Source organism: Nylanderia fulva, unplaced genomic scaffold, assembly GCF_048542155.1.
Source record: "Nylanderia fulva isolate GAGA-0341 unplaced genomic scaffold, ASM4854215v1 Scaffold32, whole genome shotgun sequence".
Classification (NCBI taxonomy): Eukaryota; Metazoa; Arthropoda; class Insecta; order Hymenoptera; family Formicidae; genus Nylanderia; species Nylanderia fulva.
This window is the reverse complement of record NW_028190390.1, coordinates 2154766-2176006: the sequence shown is the minus strand read 5'-3', so window position 1 is coordinate 2176006 and position 21241 is coordinate 2154766. Positions and strand designations below refer to the sequence as shown.

The 21241-nt window shown below is 31.8% G+C and overlaps 1 protein-coding gene across 1 annotated transcript; it reads left to right on the top strand.

The window, feature by feature from the left end:
* Positions 1-362: 362 nt before the first annotated feature.
* Positions 363-8794, top strand: snRNP-U1-70K (small ribonucleoprotein particle U1 subunit 70K). Its single transcript, XM_085484827.1, has 7 exons — positions 363-610; positions 1049-1231; positions 1339-1401; positions 1485-1566; positions 7138-7381; positions 7473-7819; positions 7896-8794. The coding sequence occupies exons 1-7, from the start codon at positions 467-469 to the stop codon at positions 8057-8059; spliced, it is 1227 nt and encodes a 408-aa protein (XP_085340953.1). The 5' UTR covers positions 363-466; the 3' UTR covers positions 8060-8794.
* Positions 8795-21241: the final 12447 nt, after the last annotated feature.

Here is a 21241-nt window from a genome sequence, read left to right as displayed (position 1 = left end):
GAATCGTAATATATAAATGAACTTTAACAAATTTAAAAATAATATAAAAATATCAATAATTAAAAAACAGTGATATTATCGATCGGTTTAATCTAAAAATACATCTTAGACATTTATATATATATATATATATATATATATATATACAGACAGCCTATAATTATTTGCATAGAATGTATATTTTAATTTTTCAATTATTATTTTATAAGTATGTATACATATATTTGCAGCACAAAAAATGTTTCGTCTGTTGGTAAAAACAGATGATAAAAGGAAGAAGACGCTATGGACGTCTGCTGTTGAATTCAACAACTGCATCGTAATTGATGCCAGATTATCGACAACACTCACAGCAGTTGGTAGAGAGTGAAGAGCCAATGGCTGCCATTTTATGGAATGTAGTGATGAGTCGTGCTTCGTTTAGTGAACGAAATTGATACTTTAGTAGTTCTTAAATTCTTTTAGAATGACGCAGTTTTTGCCACCGAATTTGTTAGCGTTGTTCGCGCCACGTGATCCGGTTCCGTATCTGCCACCGGCGAGCAAACTTCCGCATGAGAAGAAAAACGGCGGATACGTTGGCGTCGGAACCTTTCTCAAATGTTTCGAGGTTGGGCGATGCATTACGTTACATTTAGTATTGTTTGTCGCGAATGCTAAATTCGAACGGCTCGTGTACTCTCCTCGCATAAATTTATTACCCTTTTAACTGATCTGATATACATACCTCTAATTTTCTTTGGATTTTGATACATCATAATTCTTTAAAAACAAGAGAAAAAGATCACATAAAGATATATTCTAAATTGTTTAATCATATTTTCTTAATAGCATGCATTTTTTTTTTTTTTTAGTAAATTATAAAAGATATTTTTTTAACTTTTTATTTTATCTTTTTTCTCCCATGGATATGGAGTTACGGACATTAATTTAGAATCTGCTCATGTTTGTATTATTGTTAAGGCCTTTTTCTCATTTGTAAGTGGTTTTGAATTATTATTTTATATTTCATGAATGTGTTTTAAAAGAAAAGCAATATTTTTCATAGGATCCTAAGGATACACCACCACCAGTGCGTGTAGAGACTCGAGAGGAACGTCTGGAGCGTAGAAGAAGAGAACGTGCAGAGCAAGTTGCATATAAGCTCGAACAAGAAATTGCAGTGTGGGATCCAGCTGGCATTGCCAATGTCACAGCAGATCCCTTCAAGACTCTTTTTGTAGCTCGAATCGTAAGTTTGATTTATATGAAATATATTATTATGTGCTATTAAGCACATATACAATTGAATAATTTAAAATATATCATAATACAATTTATTTTTTTTTATTTTTACAGAATTATGATACATCGGAATCCAAATTGAGAAGAGAATTTGAGGTATATGGACCAGTAAAAAAGGTAAATGTACATATATGTGTTTTTACCATAATAATCTAATAAAAATAGTAAAGACTCACATTTTGATATTGATTTTTTTGCAGATTGTAGTAATACATAATACAATTAATGGCAAACCTAAAGGATATGCATTCATTGAGTATGAGCACGAAAGAGATATGCACTGTAAGTAACAACTTGGAAAGGTAAAAAAAAAGAGAAAAAAAAAGAAAAAGAATAAGTTATCGCGAAGCTCAATGAGCCCCGTATAGTCTGGAATTTCATCTTACTTAGCGTCACTTCCAGCTAGATATAGTGGGGACAGGGCTTTAGAGTTAGGCTATCCATTTTTATTGGTACTTATAAACCAGACGATATCGTCTAGGGGAAGGGGGGGTTCCTCACCGCCATACGCACACCTATGCAGGAATACCATTTGTAAATATGCATAAATATGGTAAAAGCGAAAAACGTACGAACGAACAAACAAACAAATGACGTGAACGTTTATTGGCTATCTTTGATTAATACAGTTTTTATCTTGTTCTTGGTACAGCGTGGTGGCCGCTGCCGGCAACTAGTGCCGTTCACTATTCCATGCAAAATCCCTGAACCTGCCTGATATGATAGGTTTGTATGTGTGGTAAGATCCAACATACAACAACGTTTGTTAGCGTCTTACTTGTTTACCCTATTTATCGTATCGTGTTTGATTTTTTATTGAGCGATGCGTGGTCTCGGTTGAAATTATAACGGACGTACGTGATAACATCCGCCACGCTCTTTACGGGTTCTTTTAATTCGAATTTTTCACCCATACACGATCGAACAGTTTTTTTTCCTTTTAGAATATGTCTCGTTAATTAAAGTGTTCGTAGATTCTAAAATATCGCGGTATCGCATAATCGACCCGTAGAATCTACGAATTTCAAGATTCGCGAACGTTAGTATTTACGTTAGAATCGCGTGAAAGTTAGCATTCTACATTGAAATTGATTGCTGGGCTTTTTTAGGATGAAGGTTCAGGGACATACTCTACTCGCGTACTCGTTTGTACGAATAAACACAGCGAATACATAGATACAAGCATCTTGCACAGACATTTTTCTTCATATTCGCTCTTCCATATGAATATCAGAATAATCTTATATCAGGGATGATTGTAATTCTATGGTTGAAGATGGAATGATTAAGATTTTATATATAAATAAGGCATTTTGTTTTTACTAGGTCTTGTGTTATAAAATGGCATTAGTTTTTCTAATTCTGCATTAATATTCTCAAATGGGATAAAGGACTATGCCCAGAGTTGGTTAGTGAACAGTCATGAGTCATATATTAATCGATAGGAGGGCACTTCCAAAGTCCTTCTTCGGAAGGTTTTAATTGCCTAATTGAAGTTTCATTTCCCCCCCTTTATAGGCATCGTCGTCACAAGAACAAAATCCAAATTTCTTCAACATGACGGCATAGATCGTGTCTAGCGACTTGGGCGGATTAATGAACTGTACCAAATACATTCTAGACATATTATTTCTAAGAGTTTAAGAAGGCTCTGTAATATAAATATAAATTTAAAGTATCAAACAGGCAATAAGAGCCAAATCGCGGATGACAGTGCGTTATCTCAACGAAACTAAATTTTTTCGTTAGAATTAAAAACCTGTGCACAAGGCACCAAATTTTACTTGGTCACGGCCAAGATTTAAAATTCCCGATTCAGCGACTTTCGGATCTATATTTTTCTCTCGCATTTATTTCCTTAGGGGGGGAACAGGGGATGAATGGAATTAAATCTCTTGTAGAGATTATTCCAATTTTAAATCTTGGCCGTGACCAAGTAAAATTTGGTGCCTTGTGCACAGGTTTTTAATTCTAACGAAAAAATTTAGTTTCGCGTTGGGATAACGCACTGTCATCCGCGATTTGGCTCTTATTGCCTGTTTGATACTTTAAATTTATATTTATATTATTTCTATTTCTTTGGTACAACCTGACGCAGAGAACTCGGATAAAGCGGGGAGCACACATTCTTGCATAAGCGCATAAGCATATATGCATAAGAAATTTGATTGGTTGAATTTCTTATGCATATGTTTATAGACCAATCAAGATTCTTATGCTTACGCTTATGCGTCTATGCAAAAGTGTGTGCTCCCCGTTTAAGACCCCGGACAAGATAGTGATACATGTGGGTAGGCGGTTATAATAGCGAACTTTAGATAGCTCTAGCACTCAAGGGACTCATTACAAGATCTGTCAATGAAACTTTTTAATCTTCTTTTGATGTCTTACAATTCTAGCCATGTCTCATTACTGTTCACCAGGGGCCCAATTTTTTTTTTTTTTTATAAAACTGGACATAGTCCTTTTTATTCTACAGTATAAATTGTTGCATATTTGTATGAAACATGCAATTAGCCTATACTTTGGTAAAACTTGTGAAAAGATTACATTTCTCACTAATTTTGGCTTTTAGCAAGAACACATATAAACAATGTCACATGATTGGTTATTAAATAGAACAATTTTGATGACTTAAAAATTTTTTTATTTGATAGCCAATGACGTCAAATTGTGTCTATCTGTATTTTCTTGCTGGAAAGCTCTCATAGTTTCATCACCGTCGTCAATAATGAATAGAATTTTGAGTTGCACATGCTTTTAAAAGCACGTTGCGAGTTCTTCTGATTTCTTGGATATATTACTTTATTTTCCTTTTCTTAAACTTAAAAAAAGGGCAAGGGCATAGACTTTTGCAGTATAAGACATAGTGTATAATGTAATACTCTGTATACTTTATGCATTTACATTAAGGCTTTATGTTCTAATCTTAAAATTGTTTGGACATCGAATGATACCGATCGCAAAATGAAAAAAGTTGTCTTCAACTGTTTTAGGATGAAAACTTATATAGGAAAATATTATTATAAACCATCTCCATATAAATGTTACAATTTGCAAATATATATATTATATACATATATAATATATATAATATATATAATATAATATTATAGTACTCTTGATTTAAAGAAAAAAAAAAGTATTTCTTAACAATCAGAAATCATGGCAATGATGGTCATATATTAAAAGTTAGAAGAGTCCGCAAAATAATTCAAAGTACATACATAATTCAGAATTCTATCTTATATATAAAAATTAAAGGGATCAATGAAAGTAGTCTAACCTTTTTGCAAGTTTTACTCTTCTTTTTAATATTTTTATCAGATAAATTTTTACAAATTTTATCTGTTTGTTCTATCTTATTAGAAATTTTTGAAAATATTAATGAAACGGGCTTAAAAATATCGTAAAAACTATCAAAACTAAAAAATTAATAGATTAATAGATTTAAACACAAAATTTCAAAAGTAAAGAATGCAGAATGTGAAAAAATATACGATAAGATTAGTTATTTAAATGTTCTTATGTTTTTTATAAGGATGTCTGATTTTATTATCCGATGTCCGAAAAAAAGTAATTCACAATAACACACAAGTCCTTAAACATATCAATTTCGATATAGAATACTAATTTTTTTTTTTTATACTAGACATCGGCGTTTTATACTAGACATCTTTTTGTTTTAGTTTTTGTAATGTTTTTCGCGTGAAACGTAATCGGATAACGTGCACGCAATTGGCGGATTGTAGAATCTCTGGATCATTGAATCTTTATATAGATTGTCTGACTCTTGGGTTTAAAATTTTCGGATTCCACAAGATATCCGAGAAATTTAGATTTGGAGGACTTTGATCTCTAAAGATTTGATCCTCGGATTTATCACGATCGCGACGCGACAAATGAATAATGAAATAAAACACTTCTTCCCCTTCTAAAGTCAGGGAGATCTTAAAGATTATTGGAAGCGAATAGTATCTTTCTTGAGATACTTGTGTTTAACATTATGCTAAATGTAACTTAATACTAGATCACACTATAACACACGTATCAATAAGTAATATACAAAATGCGCACGGTTTGATCGTAAGTACGAACGAAAATAAAAGCGCACCAGGTAAACGCAATGATAAACCTCTTCGGAGAATCTCTTGAACGAACGAACGAACGAACTTATGAAGACTGGGCATCTTCGCAATGAGTAGTCTCCTCGCGAGTATCTTACATGTGTTCATTTCACGATTAGACCCGTACCTCTTACCGCTTTGTGTTAACTTCCGTACGTAAGTAGCCGCGGTAGGTATTTTTTGTATTTGCTATACTTTTTTTGGATCTTATAAACAAGTAGATTTAAGCCTAAAGAGAATCCGGAGTGTCTCTTGCTTTCGATCGTCGCATAGTCGCAGCTCACGGCCTGTGATGCGATTTCGTTTTACATCGTGAAATGCGATTTAGTAAACTTAATAGACATAAAGTTTCAAAGTTTTGGGATTATCGCAATATTTCTTTTAGGATCTTCAGAAAAATGTTAATAATTGCTAAAAGAAAGATTCTAATTTTTTGCTTGATAAAAACTGCGATGAAGTTTCTTCTTTATTTTTCTTTGTTTAAAAAAGAATCTAATTTTCAAATATTATTTTACACTTTTTATACAAAGAATTAATTTTGAGTAAGTTTAATTTAAAACATTTTTGAAGTGTCTGTTTTGTGATGATAATTTTTTTTATAATTTATATAAATATAATATTCTATGCTAATGTCAAATACTAAACTTTCTCTGCATTTTACATTGATAAAACGACACATGCTGGCAAGCGGATGTGCGCGCGATCGGTTGCAACTCGTGTCACCAACCTCAAAATCACATCCGAATAACAAATACTTCAATTCAGCAGTTCAATACAATCGGTCATTGAGCTGGTTGATGTTATAGCGATAACAGCATTGGCGATTAAGAGATGCAGATATTTTCTCAGTATTTTTTGACAACTATTTCTCCGCAGGATATTCGACGTGACTGTACTGTCATTAGTGATTTGGGATTTGTAAGTTTCTTAAGCACAATATTAAAAGTGCTTATATTGTCCTTTCGAGGGAAATGTCGTTTGCAGTGTACCTTTCGTGAAAACTGAAAACAAAAATCAGTCAATTCTCTCTTTTTCGTCTTCCGATTTCTCTATTTTCTATTCGAATGGACATCTTGGACATTTCTTCTAGAAAGAAAGAAAGAGAGAGAGAGAGGATCTGCGGAGCTGAGGATCCTCTTCGGATTTAATAATGTGTTTTTATGTATAGATTAAAGCACATTCATACATCCAAGAATTTCTAAATTTTAGATTTCTTCGAAAACATGATTTCTGTGATCTCTAGAATCCATAGATCTCCAAAATCACACGAGTTCTGCGGACTAGATGTTTGGATAGTTCGCGAATCCGAAGATCTGTGGATTCCAGTTGGCTTATTTTTTTTTCTTTTTTTCAGTTTTCGTAGATCTGAGAATGATTGGATTATATAGGATTTGAAAGCTATCTCTTCGAAAGTCTGAGTCTTGGAATGTATGTTCGAAAGTGTGTGAACTCTGAGAGGCAGAGAAGCTTGGAAAAATGAAATTGAATTGCGGGATCTTTGTTTGTAAAACGATTCTTGAATCCAATAATGAGTTTGAATTTAAACAATTCGGGATTTTGAGATCAATCAATTTCAAGAGATCCGCAGGATCCAAAAATCTCACTTGATTAGGTTTTTCGGATTTTTGTCCCTTTCGTCGAGACGTAGATGGTCTTGCTGTAGACATAAAATATTCAGGCGCATGAATCCACCGGCGAACAGTAATTTCTGATCGGTACCTTTTAGCTGCGTATAAGCATGCGGATGGTAAGAAAATAGATGGTCGCAGAGTATTGGTCGATGTCGAGCGTGCGAGAACGGTAAAAGGTTGGTTGCCCCGAAAACTCGGCGGCGGCCTAGGTGGCACTCGTAGGGGTGGCCCCGATGTCAACATCAAACATTCGGGACGAGAGGATAATGAGAGGGAAAGGGAACGATATCGTTTGGAACGTGAGAGGGAGACTTCAGGACGCGGCCTCGACAGAGACAGGTAAGGATGGAGAAAAGAGATAACAAAAGATAACAGGAGGTGACAAACTTTAAAAAAGAGATTATAAAAATTATATTTATTCGTTTTATAGAGATCGCGATCGTCTGGATAGGGAACGTCGCAGATCACGTGATCGCAAGCGAAGAACCAGAAGCAGATCGCGTGATCGTAAGCGTAGGCGAAGTCGCGACCGATTGCCGGATCCTGATATTGAAGAGATTGAACGACCGCGCGATGGGAGAGATAGGAGAGATCGTGATCGTGATCGCGATCGGGATCGCAAAAGACGCCGCTCGCGAAGTAACGATCGCGATCGCGATAGGGATCGTAAGCGAGACAAGCGAGACAGAGATCGCGATCGTAGGGACAGGAAGGATCGTGGCGATCGTCAGGATGAGGACACGAAAGAGATCCGAATTAAGGAAGAACCTTTGGATGGTATCTTTAATAAAAAGACAAATATATTTAAAGGAAGAAAATGGAAAACATATGTTAATATTACATTATTTTTCAGATTATCCAGATTACAGCAACACTTTTGCGACGTCGGGCTCATACTTCACCACTGTCAAGTATGAAGATGATAATGATCAGGAGGTAGAGGAGAAATATCGTATTCCGGAGGGTCGACCCGACCCACCTCCGTACAACAATTATGATTCCGTACAAGATTATTGATCTCAAATAATACATGTTTTCATCGTGTCCCTTTTTTCACAGTAAGCTGCCAACGCCGCATTATTGTCGTGTTATTTCTATTACTAGCATAATGGCAAATTAGCTCTTTCAGGAGCAATTCGAGTTGAATAAGAGGAATTATAACATTCGTAAAGAATTATACAAAGATTCCACAGAATCTTCGAAATATATTAAATAAATAATTTATTACAATAAAAAATAAATTACATATTTACTAAAGTGAAATTTTGACAAAAACTCGTTGAAAAATATTAGGCATATTACTATATACTGTATCACATAAAATAGTTAGTAAATGTTGTACAAATCACCTTTACAGAGTTAATAGCTCTATTTCAATTTTTATGAGAAATTTGCGAAAATTATATATCAATGCAGTCACTAATCTCGATTTGAAGTATTTTCTGCCGTTCTCTCCGCCTATCTATTTATATCATTAGTAAGATTATATTTGCAATAAAAGAAACATTTTGACATTTATGTTAATAGATTAACGAATATCTAAAAAATTGTATCATGAATCACGAAGTCTCGCGATATAAAAAGTATAGTTGCTAAAATTCAATATTATTAAATTGCTATTTTAAGCATTGGCTGTCTACATGTGTATATATAATTACATATACAAATTTAACTTCTTCATGACTGCTTTATGTATATTTATGTAAGGTTTATGTATATGTTCAAATAAAATAAAACATGATTAATTTGTTATGTATTTTTTGTTTCTCTTGTGACGCATGACAAAAATTGGCTTCTAGTATTGATTTTTTATTTTAAAATCAAGTTGGAGCTTTTGTAAGGATAAAATACCACGAGGAATAATGCGAATTTTCACGATATAATATGCGTTCTAGATTTTCGTATATTCTGCCCAATTTTGTCAATATTCATATCAGTTTGATACGTTAGAATGTCAACTTTTGCAGTAACAGAGTGTCTAGTAGTCAGGGAAATCTGGAAAACCGGTATTGTCAGGGAATTTTATAAATCTCTATAAATCGTTAGGAAAAAGTCAGAAAATTTTACTATTTATCTGAATTTTTTCATATTCACATTTTTCTCAATAATTAAAAATTTTTTATTAAATAAATATAAACTTTTCCTCGACTCTCAGCATACTAATTTTCTGTGTTAAAAATTGATTAATCTACACCGTGTTCGTTAATTTATATTTTCATCGTCGTGTTATTTTATTTCAATGTGTTTGATAGAGACAAAATTAAAAAATTTGATATAAATGAAAAATGTGATTATTTAAATACATAGTTTATAGTGACATGTTTGTTTCGATTATCGCACATAATGCAGATTGTATAAATAATTAAAATTTTTGTTTAACTTTCGTGTACCTTTTCATTGTTGACAAAAATATTTCAACGATTTCATGATTTAACATTTAATTGATTTATTATATAGATATATGCAAATTATATATTTGGAAAAAATAATACTAAAAAGTCAGGGAAAAAATTAATTTCTGGTCTTGGAAAATCTGAAAAAGTCGGAATTTTTTTTCATCGAGTCCGCTGGACATCCTGAGTAAGCAAAAGAAGAAAGCATGTGATTTACGTAAACATAATTATACGGTTCTCATTAGTGCAAAAATTATCGTATATTCTGCAAAAAATGCATATAAAATTATTTTAATAGATTAAAAATGAATTAAAATCGTTTTAGAAAAACTGAGCAGCACTACATAAGTATAAACAAAGGACAATGTTAAAAAATCCCGATTTTTTGCCCCTCGAGGAAATGGATAGAATCTATTCCGTACATATCGCTTCAGAAGGATTCCTTCAGTTTTTGACCATTTCATCCCAATCACACCACCTATACGGGGAATATGACAAGCTTTAAAACTCAGAACTGAACCTTTAAACACCTTCTATTTATTATAAGATTATTTTAGGCTTTTAAACTGAGAATTCGGAAAGAATCTCAATTCAGTGCGTTGAAAATTGAAAAGTGGACCCGTTTTAACACCTTATTTAGTAAGTCAAACAGCTTGCCAAAAGTTTTCCCCAGAGTTCTCCACGGTCTTAAGTGCATTTTTGGTTTATATTTATGTGTGGAAAACATGGAATAGGTTTTATCCATTTCCCCGAGGGGCAAAAAATCGAGGTTTTTTTTTAACATTGTCCTTTTCTAATTTTTTCAGAATGTTTTCGCTTAAACTTTGCGTTCTATACTTGGTATAAAATGCTTTATGCATTAGTTTATACTTTTTTTCTAGAAACGAAGTATTACTTAATAAGATAGATCTTTTCTTCTGTCGTCAAATTACTCACTTTGACGCGCATGGACTTGTTTCTACAAGAGTCAGAATAAAATTGCAGACTTTTAGATAGACATAGACGACTATTAATCATAAGACCCTTTTTAAAGTTGTAGAAAAGAGAACTAATCGTTTAGTTTCAGCAACATATCTTATGGGGCGTCCTGTTTATCAGTAAAAAAATTAAGCCTTTACTCTCCTTGTGAATTAACACTGGAATTTATCTGCATATTTATTTAATATCCCTATAATAGCACAGCACAACAGTTCGAAAGATATTCAGGATATTCAAAGGATATCCAGAGAACATTCGAACATCCTCAGGATGTTCTCTGATTGTCTTCAAGGTACATGTGCTGTTAGGGATAAAAATATTGAAATAAAATAATAAAATAGTGAAATAAAATAATAAAATATTAAAATAAAATAATAAAATATTAAAATAAAATAATAAAATATTAAGATAAAAAATAATTAAAAAATTAAATTTAAAAAATTAAGGAAGGATGATATATAATAGAAAACATAAAAATTTAATCATGCCTCTCCCTGGAAAAAATTCCTGCGGACGCCCATGAATGTTATATAGAGATCAGTGTTATTTATTGTTTAAATGTTATGACCCCTTTCGGGTCATCTTCAGTAAGTTATACAGCACATGGTCGGTATTAAGAATATATTGGAGATATAATCGGAGATAAAAGTATCAGTTTTATTCATTTTATAGAAAATCACTATAGTTTAATAGCTTAACTTTCAGCTATTTTCAGCGTTGACACAACTGAATGTTTAGAAATCGGAAAAAAGCAGAATTTTAATAAATTATTGTTATTTTCTTCTAAATGGTTTAGTGAATGTTAATGTAATTTTGCAACATTATTCTTTAAAGTTTTAGTTATGTAAAAAATGTACATGTAAAATGTACATGTACAAAATTTAAAACACATATGGTACTATTTTTGTATTACACGTGCAGACAAAGTGGTACTTTGTGTGTGTGTTTTCTGTGCGGAAAGCGGCCGATTTCCCACGCCGCCATCTAGCGACGACGCGGTGAGTGAATAAGCCGCATTCAAAACCATTGCCTACGGCTTCAGCCGTGGACAATGACTTTGAACACGGCTATTCCCGCACCGTGCCGCCGCAAGATGGCAGCGTGCGATCAGCCACCTCGCGCACAGAAAACGCGCACAAAGCCACTTTGCCTGTACTTGTAATACAAAATAGTATGTGTATTACGTGCGGATTGACAATTGTTCATTCGTGTGGGGTGGTTGCACTCGCCTTCGGCTCGTGCGTCCATCCCCCGCACTCGTGACCAATTGTCAACTTTCCGCACTTGATACACAATATACTATTTCGATATTTTTAACGTAATATAATCAGTCAGAGTAACGAATTTTCATAAAATTATATATAAAACTAGCAGAAATTTAAATTGCAATAGCTTTTAAATGAGTTAGTGAATTAAAAGCCAAATATTAACAGTTGCTTTGGTATCAAAGTAGAAGTAATCTGTATAATTTTTATAAATTTTGTACTATTTTAAATCATACATCCTTAACTGTAGAAACAAATGATAAAGATTGAGAAAAATTTTTTGTATGTGAAACGAAATAATAAAAAAGAATAACAATTTGGAAAAACGTACTTTTTACTACATCAATAATGGTAAATTGCTGAATGTTTGTACGCGGTCAGCCACATTGAGTCCCTTCCCTTTAATAAATCTCGAGAAAGTCATCTCCACAATGATTCCATTCCAATTAAAGTGATGGAGAGGGATATGAAATGTAAAAAATGCATAATATCCCTGCGTTGAAACAAATCTAAATCAGTTAGTAGGAACATTAAGATCAGAGATAAAAAACGGTGACTCATCAAAAAAAATTATCTCTAAGCGAGTGAGAGAAGTCGCGCAAGCCAACCGAATCCCGTAAACAACAAACAATAAACGATATAGTAACTAAATTATAAACTGATAAAAGCAGATCAGTGATGTAGGGTAAAGTCGCCGATATTGTACCACCACTTAAATTGTACTATTCTTATATTAAATACAATCCGATGGCTTAGCGTCATCTGTGTATCATGCAAGGTATATCTAACACGTCCAAGTTAGGAGACGAAAGCACATGTTGTTGCGCGAAAGCGTCTAAATGTTATTAGCAAGAGAAGGTTTTCCTGGTTTTCGAAATAGGTTTTAGCTACTTTTACGTAAGGTATTTAAAAAGTTTCAATAAATATAGTAATTAAGCTGTTTGTCATTGCTATAGTACATTAAAATTGCTATATGTACATGACATAGTTTGAACATAATCTCATTCTATATTTATTTTACTGCCATAATGTAAAAAAATATGTTAGTCTTCTAAATCGTACCACGTAGTGGTTGCTTATATTGTACCGGTACAATTTAGGAATTTCTCTTCTTTTCTTACAGAATGAGTTATAAAAAGAAATATAATCAATGGTCAGAGGAAAATATGGAAGCAATAAGAAAATATAAAACAGGAAAGTATGGGCTAAATGAGATATGCACTTTATATGAAATTCCGAAATCAACATTTAAACGATATTTTAATTCTACTAATGTTAGAGCCAATGAAGGTCAAAAAGCTTTGGGTCGCTGCAGTATTTTTAGTCCTAAACTGGAAAAACAATTAGAGGTTCACATACTAACATTAGAAAAAATGTTTTATGAAGTCACTATAACAGACGTCCGTAAAGCGGCATATGAGTTTGCGGAAAGGAATAACATCAAGCATTCATTTAATAAAGACAAAAAAATTGCGGGAAAGAAATGGTTCTACAATTTTATGCGTCGACACCGAAACATTTCTTTAAGACTTGTTCCTGATCTTCAAAAGCCAAGCACTTCGAAAAAACTACCTCAATTGATGTTCAAGAATGGCATTGCCATATTTATGCTGAATCTGTTGTAGAAGACATGATTCAATGTAGAATGTGTCAAAACTGGGTACACGAATCTTGTGCTAATATTTCCAAAAATATTACATCTGTGATTATTGTTCTTAAAGCTTGTTTTAGAAAGCAGTTTACATTTATTTCTTGTTAATTAAACAACAGATTTGTGTGTTTATTAAAAATTTTATTAAGAGATATTTTATTAAAAACATTTTATTTTTATAGGTTCTAATATTTATTTCTTAATGTTTATTTTTCACAGTACAAAATATTTTTTTAGTTTTTAGTATAAAATGTACGAACTGTGATTCAAATTCTTTTCTAATGTTTATTTTTTAAAGTAAAAAATATTTTTTTAATTTTTAGTACAATGTACGAACTGTGAATCAAATTTTTCTAATGTTTATTCTAGTTTATAATACAAATTATAACTGAATATAACATGTGTTTATTCAAAATGTTTGTATTTTATTTTTATTCCCTCACAATTTTTAAATAAATCATATTGGTACGATAAAAGAAACCTAGTACAATTTAAGAATCCCCGTGGCACAATTTCAGCAACGAGTTGCCAAAATTGTACCATTTGCAGAGGTTTTAAAAAAAAAATATCCGCAGTAGATATTGTTAACCAAAAAATTTCAAAAAAATATAGAATATCAGGAACAGATCAAAGCTAAATCCCAATTAATTGTTGACCCATTTTTACTAAGTTTTTACAAGTTATAAAAAAAATTTAAAAACTGGTCCAATATAGGCAACCTTACCCTATATACAGAAGGTCTCAATGGTGTTATATATGAGCGGAAGATCCATTAGCGCACGGATGCGATAGCTCACATTCCCGATAGCACACGACAAATTTAACATTATTCCCGATAGCCCACATACCTATAGAAGGGAGCGGTGCATTTGCACACAGTACAATTGGACACGATACTTTGCACACGGTTCAATTGGATACTTTTTTGCACATCGTTCTTTTGCGCATCGTTCTTTTACATACTGTTCAATTGCACACCATTCGTTTGGACACCGTTTTATTGTACACCGTTCATTTGCTTACCATTGAATTACATACTGTTCTCAATTATTGACCTTGTTAATGGCTAAAAACACCGGTCAATATGTGTAGAAAACCCATGTGGAATAAGGTAAAATAGATTTTGATAATTGAACGGTGTGTAATTGAGCAGTGCTCAAAGGAACAGTGTGCAAAAGACGGTATTTAATTGAATCGTGTGCAAAATATCGTGTCCATTTGCAACGTGTCCACTTGTAATGTGTCTAATTGTACTGTGTCCAAATGAAGACTACTCCCTATAATACACATCCCGATAACATATCAAGTAAATCGCACACTATCCCAATGGCGCACCAAATTGTACGCACATTATCCCAATAGCATACAAGAAAATAACATAGTGCTGATAGCGTACGAAATGTGGAAGCATTATCTCAATAGCGCACATTATATATTTTATTGTATCCATCACTTCGTTTAGAAACGTTGTGGAGATAATTTTCTCGAAGTTTATTTGGGGAGACTGGATGTGACTGACCGCGCACAAACACTTACTAATTTACCATTATTGATATAAATGTATAATTTAATTTTTTAGTGTTATTTGTGAGGCATATGGTCGAATATTACCAATATTACATCTATTCGATTTAATAATTTGAATTTTTTTCGAAATTTTTTAAACCAACGTTGCACTGTACGTTCATTAATAATTTCTTTGCCAAATATGTCGTTGATATTATGAGTTGTTTTTGCTGCTTTATGGCTTAATTTACATTCATACAAAAAATTACTCAAATTTACCCGTTTTTTTCACTTCTGTTTCAGTAATTTAAACTAGCTACAAATTGACATCAATAATGAAATCAATGTTATAAAAAAATAGAGCAAAGTTTGTGCTTTAACATAGTGTATAATATGAACATGGTTGAATAAAACTCTGACAAAATAAAGCGCTAAAATTTAAAATTATTACAAATCACAAAAACCGAAATTAAATTTGCACCAACCTACTATATCAATACACTAAATTTATATATTTTGTATTACGATTTCTAGCAATTGCAAACGACTATCTTTCATTGCTAATTAAAAAATCATATGACATCAAAAGATGTAAAAATCTCTGAAGTCACCAGATGATAATTAAAAATGGTAGTAATTTAATCAACCAACTCTGGCTATTTAATAATCTTTATTTAACGTGATGAGAAAGAATGGTATTCTATTAACTAATTGGTTTATGAAACCCACTTGTTCGGGTAGATATATCAATTATTATTCAAACCATCCCTTTAAATACAAAAAGAATACCATTTTTAGTCTGGTCGATCATGCGATTTTACTATCGGACGACAGTTTTCATCCAGCAAACATCGCTAAGGTTAAATCGATACTGATAAACAATGGTTTTCCGTCGAATGTGATTAATAAGTTTGTAAAAAATAGGCTAAAATTACTTGAGACACGAAAAAACGACGATCGCAATGTTGACAATGATAATTTAGTCAGTGAAAAATTTGACCGCATCATAAAATTACCGTACGTCAAAGAACTAAGTGAAGACGTTTCGAGATTATTGCAATCTACGGGCATGCAATGCGTTTATTGTATACCGAAAAAATTGAATACACTAATCAAACGTGTCAAAGATCCTTTGCCTTTAAAAGAAAAAACAGGAGTTGTATACAAAATTAACTGCGCAAATTGTTCCTCATCATACGTCGGTCAGACTAAACGACAATTAGGCACACGCATAAAAGAACATTTTAATAACATTAAGGTACACAATAGTAATTATTCAGTCATTAGTAATCATAAATTCGATAATGGTCATGATTTTGATTGGTCCGCTCCTGAAATTTTACATCATGAGAAATATGTACAAAAAAGAGAAATCGCGGAGATGTTTTTTATCAAAAAATTTGACAACACAATCAATTTACAAAAAGACACGGATAATCTAAATATTGTTTATGATAAACTAATAAAGGTCGTTTAGTTTGATCGAAGTAATGAGTATATAAAGAGCTTGAAACCAACACAATAATATAGTTAATTGTTTCACATTATATCATGTCACATTTTAAGATCAGAAATTAAGTTTCTATATAGAAAGTTGTGTTTTAGGTAGGATACATATTAATGTGTGGAAATATTTATTGTTACTCAGTTACTTTTTAATTAATTTTTTAATTTTCTAATAATTGTCATTATTATAATTTGTAGCACTTGATAAGGGCCGAAACCCATGGCCGAAACGTCGTGAATATTAAATAAAGATTATCATATGACATCGTTTTCCACCAACTGATTTCTGTTGCAAGCTTTTCATCGCGTTTGCACGATGTTCTCGCTAACTGCTCGATACGTATTAACGATCTTCTCCCGGAAATTGCAATCTCTCCGCTCTTTCCCTTCCATGTCTCTTGGTACGTCTGTCGAAATGTACTCATATCAATCGTTTGCACTTTTTAAGATTAGTGTCAGCGAATTGCTCTTGTACGTCAATCTTGCAATTGGAATTTTTTTTTGATCCTTTTGATCATATCTTTGTCAGAGTTTTCATAACGTAGATATACTTAGAAAATCTTTTTCTATACAAATTATTTGATATACTTATATATATTGGTTGTTTACATCAAGGAGGAAATCTTTCTGATAAATTGTTATCAAGGAGTTACAATGGAGGAATGACAATACAATGGAGTGGAATAAATTTAAATAAATTTGTATATCAAAGGTGAAAAAATAGATTTAACAATGCATTATAAAGAAATATAATATGTACTTGCTTTCAACTTTCAACACAATTTTTAGAAGTGCTTTTAAGGCGGAAAGAATTTTATGAGTATTTTTACGGCAGGGACCAATTTTTTTCGTGTAATATCTGCGCTTGTATGTCGATGAATATTGAAACGTGGACGTTAACGCTTCGGCTCAGGATAGTTTTGATGATCTCTGGGGATCTGATGAGCAAAACAAATTGATATTTAGTATTTCAATGGCAGAAGTGATATCTTCTGGGAACATGTAAATTAATACATATAATCTATTGCGCTGATAATTCATCGAATATATGACAATGAAATAGCAGATATTACGTTGTTTAGAGCAGGGAAACGCAACTAGATTTTTTGGCGGACCAATATATAAAATTTTAAATTATACTGCGGGCCACAACAGATAAATTTATATTTTTTGTCTTCTTTGCATTACCTAGGAATTATCACATGAAGATGAGGCAAAGACGAATCTCTTTTTTTTTTAGAAAGAGAGAGGATGGCAAAAAGGTAAAAAAGTTCGGTATTATGCGTTCATAATTCAGTTTAATTTTTATTTTTTCTGCAAGTCAAACATGGACATCGTGGGCCAGATTGGAAAACCTCACAAACTGGATCTGGCCCGCGGGCCGTCAGTTGCGTATCCCTGGCTTAGAGAAATCAAAATTTTTTATATCTTTTTATGATCTTTATTTTTTTAAATGTATTTGTATAATGCAAAGTAAAATAAAAATCACCATTAAATATGTGAAATATTCGTCTATATTTGTATATGTATTTGTATGTGTATATATACCACGGTCTATTCAAAAAGTTTGGGGACTAATTTTTTCCAGCAATATTAATGGCATTATCTGTTTGCTAATACAGGAAGTAGTTAATAGGAAGTCTTCTGAATCGGCCATATTTTTTTGTCGCAATCGAATCAGTAGCTTGCGTGCAGCACATATTTAAAATTTGTCAGATTTTTGACATTGTCATGATTTTTGAAATGGAGCAAAAAGCCTTGATTAAGTTTTGCTATAAATGGTAAAACTATTATAGAAACATACACAATGATGCAAATTACATGAAAAAGATTGTATAGCTCGTAACAAAGTTTTCCAAATGAAGATAATTGCTTTTTTTGAATCGTGAAAAATCATTTATTGAGAATTTGTCCTGTCAGGCCAGACTGTTAATGAACAGTTCTATTGTAACGTAATACCCCCATCTTTTAAAGTGAATTTGTCGAGACAGACAAGATTTGTACTAATCGGGAAACTGATTTCTGTTACACTGCTCCGGCGCATTCCTCACTAATTGTAATTAGATTTTTTACTCAAAAATGTTTGTCGTGATTACACATCTATCGTACTCGCCGAATCTGATTCTGGCTGACATTTTCCTATTCTTTAAGCTCTCAAGAAAACCCGTTTTGAGAATGTGGAGATGATTCAAAGTACAGTAACAATGATCCTAAACATAATTCTGAAAGATTTTTCTAGAGCTTACCAACGGCTGTGCCAAATTTGTATAGAGAAACGAGGATTGTATATTAAAAGTTAAAAAATAAAATAAAAGTGCATGTGTTTGTATGTGTCAACCTTTTATCTGACAATTTCTCGGATTATTTTAATGTATATATATTAAAAATGACACATGTATATAGTGTATATGTAGTACAATATAATATGAGAAAGCGTCGTGCATAACAGAAATCAATTTATTTGCCGATTGATTTATTATTTCGGATATTTATTCGCGCCAATCATGTCAAAATTAATAAAAGTGCACACACACATTAAATTTGTGCGCAGAAAATTTAAAATAAATGACGTAATTCCGTATCAATATGCAGCATTATTTTATTACACGAAACATATCTTTATGAATATTTATATTTGTTGACAATTGTAAATATTATGTAATTAATGTAAATATGATAATGCATACCTAATAAGTCTATTTTGAAAATCAAAGAATGTTGGATAAAATATGCATGAGTACTTTCTAGCAACGCAACACAGCCATACATATATGTATACTGTACAATACAATATTACACAGTGTCGACGTAGCTGAAACGCAGCCTTTTTACTTTACCGTCGAGTATAGCTTTTTTAAAATTTTAAGTTTTGTTTTTTTTTAATTTTTGTAAAAGTTTTTATTTATGAAGTGATACAAAACAATGGCATAGTCAAACACAACATTTTAGTTGCGCATAGTTGTGTCGACTTGTATCATAGTTGGAAAGTTCTGGATCATACATTATGTATGTTGGCAATTGGAAGGCATCCTATCACACTCTTGCATACAGGTCCTGAAACTCTAGTGGTATGAGAGAGGTTCTTTTTTAAATCAAAATATAAGTTTGCTTTAGTCGCTATAGTCGATTAGTGTACATATTGTATCGGACAAGGACGGAAATAGATTAGCTTTAATTTAACCATCATAGTTCATTTTATTATCAAAATGTTTTCGTACGATACTAACAGTGCTAAAAATCCATTTAAGGACATTCATTTGGCATCATTTACAGTATTTCTACAAAAATTCATGACAACCAGGTGTGGGTCGTTTTCAGAAGTTTATCTCCTATAAAATGCATTTTTTTATTTCGATATCTTACTTTTTAGTTATATTATGAAAAATTAAAGCTGGGAACTATTTCTCGTATAGGAAACCTACCACCCGTCCTTATAATACTCTAATCTAAATCTATTTCTAATTTTAAATTAAAAGTATATTAAATGGGGATTCGTTAGTAATGGAAGAAGACTGAATATATGAATGAGAATAAATCGATTTCGTAGTTTGAGCAATATCAACCTTATTTAATTACAACATTCGAAAATCGAAATAACTCGCATTAGAGTAAGATTTGTTTGGGTTTTTTTAGGTTTGTGTTTGTTTGGCTTTTTTTGTTTCAATTTTGAAAATTATATAGTACTGTAATTTTTCCAAAAATTTACTTATGCGAATTTGCTTTTTGAATATTGCAATAAAAGAAGATTGAAAAGAAAATATATCTCCAAAACTACGAATGATCGCGACTTTTACCATTCTTGAACTTTTGTTCCAAATGATCCATTTATCAAGAATTCATAGTCAAATGTGCGCGCCACGGAAAAAATTGTAGTATCCTCTAAAATTAATCGATAAAAATCTGATAATTCAAATTAAAAATTGCACATGTTTTGTTATAAGATTGGATTATGATAAACATATGATTGTTGATCAATTTCATTTCATTCTTTGAGTTATATTTTTTTATTTCTTTTATTTCTTTACTATGATATTGATATATTAGAACAATATATTTTTCTCGACGATTCTTATACACGATAACAAAATTCATATTGAGGTTTTTGATTATAATACCTTTATTTATAGACTGTATAGAACAAAAATATAACGACAATTTTATTTTAAAACGAATACTAATTATCGATCCCCCATTAAGAGCACGGTCCAGTCATTTCTAAGATCTGATAATGTAAGTATAACATTCTCAAATGTGTGTATAAATATACTGTCCGTCTTATTGGTTGCTGCACGCGATTTTATACGAGATATTATCGTGTTTTTTGATTCATTAGAATCATTTAGCATCATTACTCACTTGCCTGAATAGCGCGCTATCGAAAATTTAGCAGACTTTCTGAATAATTAAGATTTGTTTAAACTGGACAATTTAGATTTGTTAGTGATAGATTGTTTATCGACTCTTATAGGGGATATTTTGACAATCGTCAACATATCCAGATTAAGATCTTAATTATCCAGATCTTGATTATCCAAAAGATCGTTTTTTATGTGGATTGTTCAGTGATATATAATTTTGCTGTTGCAATAATGAATATGGTTATTGTAGAGTATGTATAATATTGTAATATATATTTATATAGTGCAGTATGTTTGTTACTAAATGGTTTAGTTTATTAGAAGACTAAACAAGTGGTTCGAAAAAAGAACTTGAAAAAGAAGTGTTAATGTGTAACACAACCTAATTTAATAGTTCAGGACTCAGGTTTCGTGCCTCATATTCGGTCTATATGTATTATGTCTATGTTTTTTATGATCATTTTTGTTTGCCTGCGTGCTATAAAATAATGTTATAAAATAACATTTTTGTTAATGTAAAAATAAATTCCATTTTCTCTCTT